Here is an 8,212-nt window from a genome sequence, read left to right as displayed (position 1 = left end):
GAGGAATGAGTTAGGTCATTCCAGGCTTTCCGCAGGTTACACAGGGGTCTGAACCGGGCACTTAGTATGGAGACCTGGGTGCTGTTGCCTGTATTGATCCGGTTACCATGGCTGCCTCTTCTAAGACTGCATTCTCTGCACTTCACAGGGCAGCAGGTCCTGGGCCTGGTGGAGAATCAGAGTGACTGGTACCTCGGGAACCTGTGGAAGAATCACCGCCCGTGGCCGGCGCTGGGAAGGGGCTACAACACAGGTAAATCCAGGGGTGCTGGGGGGCAGGAGGGCTCGCATGGTGACAGGGCCACAATCCCCTTCCCAGGGGAGGAGGCGGTGGCGGCTTCCGGCCCTTTTCTAGCCTGGCAGCTGGAGCTCTAGTCCATTTGGCCTGTGGCATCCTTGACTGTTGACATGGGTTACACAACCAGCAAAACGGCCACAGCACTTCTGCCGTCTCATGTAGCAGCAGTGACTCTCCTTAGCCCCGCTCCTGTGTGCGCCGGGTCTGTCGGGGTCAAGGCTACTCTCGCATGTAAGTCCGGAGCAGCTGGCCACACAGCGGGGTTCACAAGGCTCTTAAATTCCCTGCCCCTTCTTCATTGGCTAACGCAAGTCATGTGACCGTGTGACTTCCGCCCTCAAACAGGGTGGTGGGAGAACGGACAGACACATTGGGAAGTTGACCCTTCTGACACCGGGGCCCGCAGACACCCCGTGTCTGAAGCCAGATACTCTTTGCGCCTTGCTGTGACCCCTGCTCTTTCATTTCCGTCTCTGTTTCAACCGCTCTGTGCAAAGGCTGTCTCGTGGGCTGTCTCGTGGCCGCACCTCACCTTGAGCGGCCACTGAACATGCGACTCTGCCCTCTGCAGGCTGCGCTCCTGCCCCTCTGTCTTCCGAGGCCTCTGGATCCTCTCGCCTCCCCTTGCAGCCTCATTACCGCTTTGGGGGAGCTCTGTTCTCCAGGGAAGCAGACCAGGGCCTTAGGATTTGAACCTGGGGCCTGGGAGAAATGGAGAGGCCAAGAAAGGGCAGGGCCTGGGCTGGGGCCAGCGCCCAGGACAGCACCACTAAGAGGCTGTGAAAGCCAATCCTGGGGCCTGGTGGGAAGAACCCAGAGGAGCCAATGCTGGGAGCTGGCGGTCAGTGCCCAGAGAGGTCAGGTGCAAGCACCGCATCCCAAGGCACAGGAAGGAGGCCACAGCCACGCTGCTGGGCAGGAGCGTTCGCAGAGGGTCAGATGAGGTCAAGGGAAGGAAGCCCAGCACCGTGTCCTGCACAGCTGGCCATGGCAGCAGGGAGCCTGTGTGATACCACCCTGGGAGGGAACAGTGCTCCCACTGACAGAGGTAGGGGTCCCATCCTCGTGGAGACTGCAGACTCCCCTTGGCCTGGAGCCTGGGGGCCGCAGAGAGCCCGGGTGAGGCAGGGGTGAGCAGGGCAGGTCTCAGGTCCTGTTGACAGGGAGGGAAGCAGGCAGCCCTGCAGTCATGGGGTGGTGCCCACATCCAGCGGGTGTCACCGGGCACCATGCCCTGTGCTGGGCAAGATCAACCTCCAGTGACCCTCGCAAACCCATGAAGCAGGCCATCTCTTCCACTACCAGAAAAATGTTACCTTTTTGTATTATTTTAGGAAAAACCACCTGTTGTAGTTCATGGTGAGCTTCCCAGCTGTGTCTCACCTTGAGCATCCCGGGGAAGCATGAGCTTCTTGAGCTGGGGGTGCTGTCTACCTCGGAGCCCCGACTCTGCTCTTACCCCGCTTCCTGCTGGAAGCTGACTGTGGGGTGTGGCAGCAGGTCCCCACAACCAGAGCCCTTCAGGAGCCCGGCGGTAGCTTTCGTTTCCCGTCCTGCTCACGGTGGTCTGCAGGGAGAGCAGATCCAACACATTTGTCAAAAGCACCTGCTAAGCACGAGCCTCTCGCCACTGATGTTCTTCCGGGCATTGACTTGTGGAGTGGCCTTTGCCCTTAAACGATCCAGTGAGGCTCCCGTGTTTTCTCTTTTGTTTTTCTTTCCCAGTGTGCTTTCACAGAGCCAGGGGTCCCCAGAGTGAGTCCCAGAGAGCTGTCCTTGCCTGCCTCCCTCCCTCCCTCCCGAGCTGCTCCATCCGCCTTTCACCTTAGCAGAGCTGCAGCTGGCAGAAGCTATGGGCAGCTTCGGTGGCCTTGAGGCACCTCCTTGTGCCTACACAGGACGTCCACTCCGGACACAGTGTCCACACCTCACCTCCCGGTGCTGGAAGCTGTCACTCCCCCGGCCTCCGCTGTCAGCCGGACTTAGAACAATGGGGGATGCTGACAGGCTCATTAAGGCTCATTGACAGGCTATTCAACCCACTGCAGCCCAGAGCTGATTGATGGGCGAATATCGGGAAAAACAGAGGCCAGGGAAGGAGAGGAAGGGAGGAGGGCTCAAAGCAGGAAAGATGGGGTGAGTGAGGGTGGCAGGCTGGGGGGGAGGCGGGAGTTCAAGTTCACACCCCATGGTCACCCAAGGAAAAGCTATTCCTTCTGCGAGGGCAGCATCATATTCCTTGGAGGAGGTGCTTTAAAAACAACTTAGAACATAGAACGTGTCCTGCTCCTCTTGGGCCCCACATTAGGCCAAGATGGGCAGATGGAGATCTGGCCCTCAGGAGCAGGGAGTCTCTGCGGGAAGCCTCACCCACAGAACTGCAAGATCAGGCCATCGGGGACTGGCACACTCTGTGGGGGACAGGCTCTGACCCGCAGACGTGCAGAGCGATGGGGTAGTGTCGCACAGGACGGTGAATTCCATGGCAGGGATTCAGGAGAAACCTGTGGACAACTTGCCTGAGAGCTGCAGCCGGGAGCTCTGGAGGGATCTGCAGAGGTGCGGGAGCGCCCCGGTCCCACTGCTGCCTCTGTCCAGACAGACGTGGTGGTGCACACCTGTAATCCCAGCTCTCTAGAGGCTGAGACAGGAGGATCGCTGTGAGTTCAGGTCCAGCCTGGGCTACATAGTAAGTTCAAGACCAGCCTGAATTACACAGTGAGACCTTAAAAAAAAAAAAAAAAAGAATGGAGAGCTCCTCATGCTCTGAAAGAATATCACGATGATTCTGTCTGTAGCAACTGCATCCAGACAGACTAGGTTTAAACGTAGTTCATTCATTCATGCATGCATGCATTCATTCGTAATGTAGCTCATTATTTAGTACTTGTTGCTAAATAGCTATTATTCTGGTGAGGTTAAGGTAGGAAAAGATTTTATTTTAGAGGACAGATACCAGGAGCCTTCCTTCAAAAATATTATAACCCAGAAGGGCAGAGTTTGCCCATTCCCAGAAGAAATTTCCTGAGCCGTGAGCCTCACAGGACGGGGATTCAGAGCTGAACACCAGGCTGCAGCCATGCCCCTGCACCAGCATTTTCTAACAAAGTCCAGGAGCCACCCAGGTGCTTAGAGTGGCGAGCAGAGGAGCGTGAGGAAGCCCCTCCTCAGAGGGCAGCCAGGTGAGAGCCTCCATCAGGGCTGGGGGAGCTGCTGATTACACCACAGCCCTGAGAAGATGGCTGGTGCCCATCGCCCTCCCGCAGGCTGAAGCGTGGGCACGGCCACCCTTCCCAGTGGCCCGAAGCCGCAGGCCTGAGTCTCCTTCCCATCCTGCGGAGAGCTTCCCGTGGGCGCCCTTCCTTACAGTGGCCCTGCCCTGTGACAGCAGAGACTCCAGCGGGCTGTCAGCACGCTCGCTCCGCCCCGTGTGCACAAGGCTGGGAGCCGTCTCACACAGCCCGGGGCACAAGGCCTGTGGCAGTGTGTTGGGGACAAGCAGGGCCATTGCACATTGAGTGTGCAAAATACATGCGTTTAAACTCCGTGTGCGGCACAGGAAGGCGTCAGCTGAACGGTAGCCTCTCTCAGAATGTGGCGCGCAGCAGGCCCTTCAGAAAGAGGACTCTAGCGGCTTCCAACCTCCCCTGCAGACTGCTTGGTGTCAGTGGAGCTGCCAGATCCCGACTCTACATTAGTGAAAAGGACAGCATCTTTCCAGAGATTTTCAGACTTAAGATGTTCCAGGGCTCTGGCTCCACCCCTTCCACCTGCAAGTGAAATCCTATTAAGTTAAGCCCAATAAATTTCCAGGAAATATGGGATCCAGTTGTTAAGCACAGTCACTATTAAAAAACAAATGGGGCCAGGGATACAGCTCAGCGGCACAAACGTCTGCATGGAAAGCGCAAGGTCCTGAGTTTGATTCCCGGTACCAAAAATAAAAAGCAAATTGTGTGCATTGCAAGGTGATGAATTATTTTAAAACTAGTGTTTCCACACTGTGTAAGTGGCAGCATGCAGTAGTATATCTCACCTTGTGTAAGGGACAGGGTGGCCACCGTGGGGAGCAGTGTTTTCTGTCGGTGTGCTAACACAATTAGACTTTATAAATACTCAGCGCTCATTCCTCCCACACCCCTGCTCCCTGTGCTGTTGCAGTGGATTCCACGGCCGTGTGTGTCTGCGTGGCAGGGTACTGAGGGCGTGAGGCTGCACTCCGCTTCCCTGGGCTCCATGGGTTGTGTGGGTAGCTTGATACTGCAGGGGGAGTGTTCACCCCACAGAGACTGGCAAACAATACGAAGTCAAGGTTTGTGTCTTTCAGGGGAGCCGGTTACTGGCTACTGATTCGCACAGCACAGCAGTGTCCTCATGTGTGGAATCCCATCCCCACACGCACACACGCATACACACATGCGCACACACAGTCTCCCTGAGCACTGCCAGCAGTTTGCAGTTCATTCCTGACTTTCTGCTTTCCACTCACACAATCATCTACTTCTCTCTGTGCTTGCATCTTTTTCTGAACTGTTTTATGCTCTGTGTAAAATGAAATATACTGGGTATCCTTCTGAATTAGTATACACAGGTATATTTTCTTTTCTTAAGAATTGCATGACTTTTCCATTTGATAGATGTACTATAATTATTTCATTTCCTATTAACTGTTATTTTAGTTGATCCTAAGTCCCCAGTTACAGGTGATTCCAGACATAAACATCCTTCTTATTCTTGTTTTTCCAGCAAGTACGGATAAACAGTAGACTCTGTGGAATAACATCACTGTATCAAAGCTGAGAAACTTTAAATGCTGGTAGAGCAGAAACTGCCAAAAGTGTCAGGTAGTTAAAAAATAGAGGCTTTTTTTTTTTTGATGCTGGGAATTGAACTCACGACCTTGCGCTTTGCCTGGCGCTGTGCCACTGAGCTATATCCCCAGCCCGAGGCAGTATTTTAAAGTAAAGCATTTTGAAATGAGTTTTGTGTGTGTGCGTGTAGGGACACGTGTGCGGTTCTCACCTCTTGCACTTACATGCACGCGTGTTTGCTCTCTGTGCTGGGTGCGCACCCTGTGTGTGCGGAGGACCCTGCGTCTTCAGATCATCCGCTGCATACTAGAAGCCAGCCTCAGCCCTTTCCGTTGGGGTTCATGGTCTCGGCCCGTGGCCACATGAGACAAGTCAGCTCCTCCTGCGGTGGTGATGCCATGGCCCTGGCCCTGGCACTTCCGCACCAGGCTAAGCGGGTTGAACTAGCCCAGGGGTCAGGAGAGGGGTGGCCACGCCTGAAGATGTCTCTGCTCCTCTGCTGACCCGTGCGGGGTCCGGGGTTTCTCTGTCACTCGCGCAGGTCCTTGCCTCGGCACCCCGGGAGCTGACGGGCTGTGACCCAACACCAGACCTGTGTGCGGCTCAGGTTGCAGTGGGAGGTAAGAAGGAAGGGTGGGACCCTAAAGCTAGGTCTTTCCACCATGGGAAATCTCCTGGCGTCCACTCAGCGCCTGGCTGCCGTGCAGGTGTTTTATTTATGATGGGAAGAGGCACCTGGTGTCTCCAGCTCACAGGGCCAATCTCAGATTTGGCGCATGCCTTCCTGTGGATCAGCACCTGTGACCCCCATTTTGGGGGAGCTGGTGGAAGCCACATGGGTTAACTGACTTCGCCAGTGAGCGGAGCCCATGGAGGACAGCGCCGCTGGGCCTTATGCCCGCTTTCCAGTCTCTTCTTGGGCCGCCAGTGCTTGGGAGGGGTTGATGGCCCGGGTACGCATCTCCGAAGGTTTTTCCAGCCCCTTCCCCAGAACGACGCTGTGCTGTCCACAGCTCAGGTCCACTCGGAGCGGCCAGGAAAACCACCAAGGACACATCTGTTTCATCTCGTTAATCGCTCCCCACTGCCATCTTCCTGATGACTGTTTTAACTGCCCGCAGCGGGGTGGACACAGCCCGACTCCGCCCCTGCCCGTTGCCGTCTGTCCTGGAGCTGAGAAAGGTTTTTCCAGTCTTAGCTGAGAAGAGAAATCTTTAAGAGCATCTATTTGCAGCAGAGTAAAGTTACATGAAATTCGAATTTCAGCGTCGTTAATGATGGACAGGAGCGCAGGCCCCCAGGAAGGACCGGCAGCAGGAGGCCGTGAGCCGTGCCCCAGAGGAAGGGGCGCAGGGCACTGTTCCGGCCTTGGCAAGCTCCGCCCTCTCTGGGGCTCCGCGAGGTGCTGGCCTGTGCGCGGCCTGAGTGGAGCAGGGTTCTCACATCCGGACCCCTAAAAGGGCACAGCTGTCAGTTACGGGGCCAGTGCCGCTCTCAGGAGGAGGCCTCCTCCACGGCACCCCGCGTCCACCCCGTCACCCAAAACGCGGGCGAGGAGAACACCTGGAGCCAGTCACAGGCGCCATAGGAAGCACCGAGAGAAGACTCGGGAGCTCGTATTTGCATCCAAACCCTGCTGGGACATGAGCTCCTGACCTCGGGCACGAGCCGCACATCTGTGTTTGCTCCTCTGTCAGTCAGGGGCCGGCTGCTGTCCGGCGCCCTGTCCCACGGTCCCTGGCTGGCGGCCTGGCCCTTCCCCACAGCGTGCTCACACCGTGTCCCTGAAGACGGGAGGGTCACGGCTGGGTTCGCAGTACTGCCGGTCACCGGGTCACCGGCAGGGCAAGTCCTGAGCCCCGCCACACCACCGTCTCCCTGCCCCTTTCCTAGGACCCTGCTGCCCTATTTTTCCTGCTGTCTGGGTAAAGTAAGACATCCCAGTTTGGGGATTTAAAAACGTCAGATGACTCACTGAAACAGCAGAGGTGGCGTTGGGGTCCCATTGAGACAGAGGTGAGGCTGGGTCACACCACGCAGTGAGGGCATCGGTCGTGGGGCTGGAGCTGCGGGGATGCCAGGCACCCAAGAGGAACAGACGGACAGCTGCCGCCGGCTCCAGGCAAGGAAGCAGGTCTGCTACCTCCTGAGGGCCGGAGGACACAGCAGCAGCCTGGTGACTTCCGCACGGAAATGGAAGTGTGTTTCGCACCATTCCGAGGCTGGAAGGCCAAGGCCAAGGAGCAGGCGGGTTTGGTGTCTGGGCTCATAGGCGGCACCTTCTCCCTGTGTCCTTGCAAGGTGCAAGGTCACCCTCTGTGTGTCTGTGTCGCCCAGTCAGACTGGGTAGGACCCCCTGAAGACCTGATCCAACCCAGTCACTGCTTTAAAGACCCTGTCTCCAATTATGGTCACACTCTGATCTCCTGGGGCTCAGGGTTCAGAATGGGAATGGGGGAGGGGATGGATCATCTACCGCAGGACAGAGGGAAGAGGCTAGGAACACAAGTCAGGGACAGACGGAGACACCCCCTCCGCCCTGGGTTCTCCAGGCTGCTGCATCTGCAGGAGCCCAGTTCACTCCCGGGGGCTGAGTCCCCCAGGGGCACAGAGGGCAGAGGGGGTGCTGCCCCAGGACATGTGGAGGGTCTGCGCTGTAGCACCAGGAGCCTGGCATGCAGGAAGTGAAAGGCAAAGGAGCAGGCCATGCACTCTGCCCACCCGGCTGGTGCTCTGGCATCTGGCTTGCTCTGAGCCTGGGCCAAATGCGTGGGAAAGGACGCGGGGCCATGCCCTCTGTCCAGGCTCCTTTGTCCACGTGTGACACTGCAGGGAACGCCTGTCCTCTCAGCAGCCTCCCTTGTTCCACCGGTCAGGATCCCAGCTGTCCACGCTTCTCACGCCTTTGGTGGGTGAATTGAGATGTTACCTGTGCAGGGAGGCACCAGACCAGGAGGGAGAGGCAAGCGGGTGCCAGCAATGTGCCGGGTCTTCCAGGGAGCCTCCTGCTTTTCAGACAATTGTGGTCATTCTCAGGAGCTGGCCTAAAGCCCCGGGGCTCTGCCTGGGCACCATGGGGCTGTCTGGGACTGCTGCCTCTGCC

At 57.1% G+C, this 8,212-nt stretch overlaps 2 protein-coding genes across 3 annotated transcripts in view; one reads left to right on the top strand and one right to left on the bottom strand.

Annotated features, from left to right (window-relative positions):
• Positions 1–148: 148 nt before the first annotated feature.
• Positions 149–8,212, top strand: part of LOC102011167 (glycosyltransferase-like protein LARGE1) — a gene marked incomplete at both ends in the record, with an annotated part of 50,859 nt that continues 42,795 nt past the window's right edge. The window contains 1 exon segment of the mRNA XM_005415053.2: positions 149–253. Coding sequence (XP_005415110.2) covers positions 149–253 — 105 coding nt within the window.
• LOC102010856 lies at positions 5,686–8,206 on the bottom strand. 2 transcript variants are annotated; one of them, XR_001232591.1, is made up of 2 exons: positions 7,085–8,206; positions 5,686–6,893 (listed from the first exon to the last, which is right to left on the bottom strand). XR_001232591.1 is itself a non-coding variant. In XM_005415052.2 (2 exons), exons 1-2 carry the CDS (start codon positions 7,322–7,324, stop codon positions 6,002–6,004), a joined length of 801 nt encoding a protein of 266 aa, XP_005415109.1. In that variant the 5' UTR covers positions 7,325–8,206; the 3' UTR covers positions 5,686–6,001. The 2 variants fall into 2 exon arrangements, 1 of the variants encoding a protein (XP_005415109.1); XM_005415052.2 differs by having other exon boundaries at positions 5,686–6,562.

The sequence above is a fragment of the Chinchilla lanigera genome, unplaced genomic scaffold, assembly GCF_000276665.1.
Source record: "Chinchilla lanigera isolate Chin_1 unplaced genomic scaffold, ChiLan1.0 scaffold00249, whole genome shotgun sequence".
NCBI classification, from domain to species: Eukaryota; Metazoa; Chordata; class Mammalia; order Rodentia; family Chinchillidae; genus Chinchilla; species Chinchilla lanigera.
This window is presented reverse-complemented; position numbering and strand designations above follow the sequence as displayed.

Coding starts and splice junctions, on each gene's coding strand:
- LOC102010856 (XM_005415052.2), bottom strand. CDS start 7,324: ATGGTGCGAAACACACTTCCATTTCCGTGCGGAAGTCACCAGGCTGCT. Junction 6,563..7,084: donor ACGCCACCTCTGCTGTTTCA/GTGAGTCATCTG, acceptor GTGCCCTTTTAG/GGGTCCGGATGTGAGAACCC.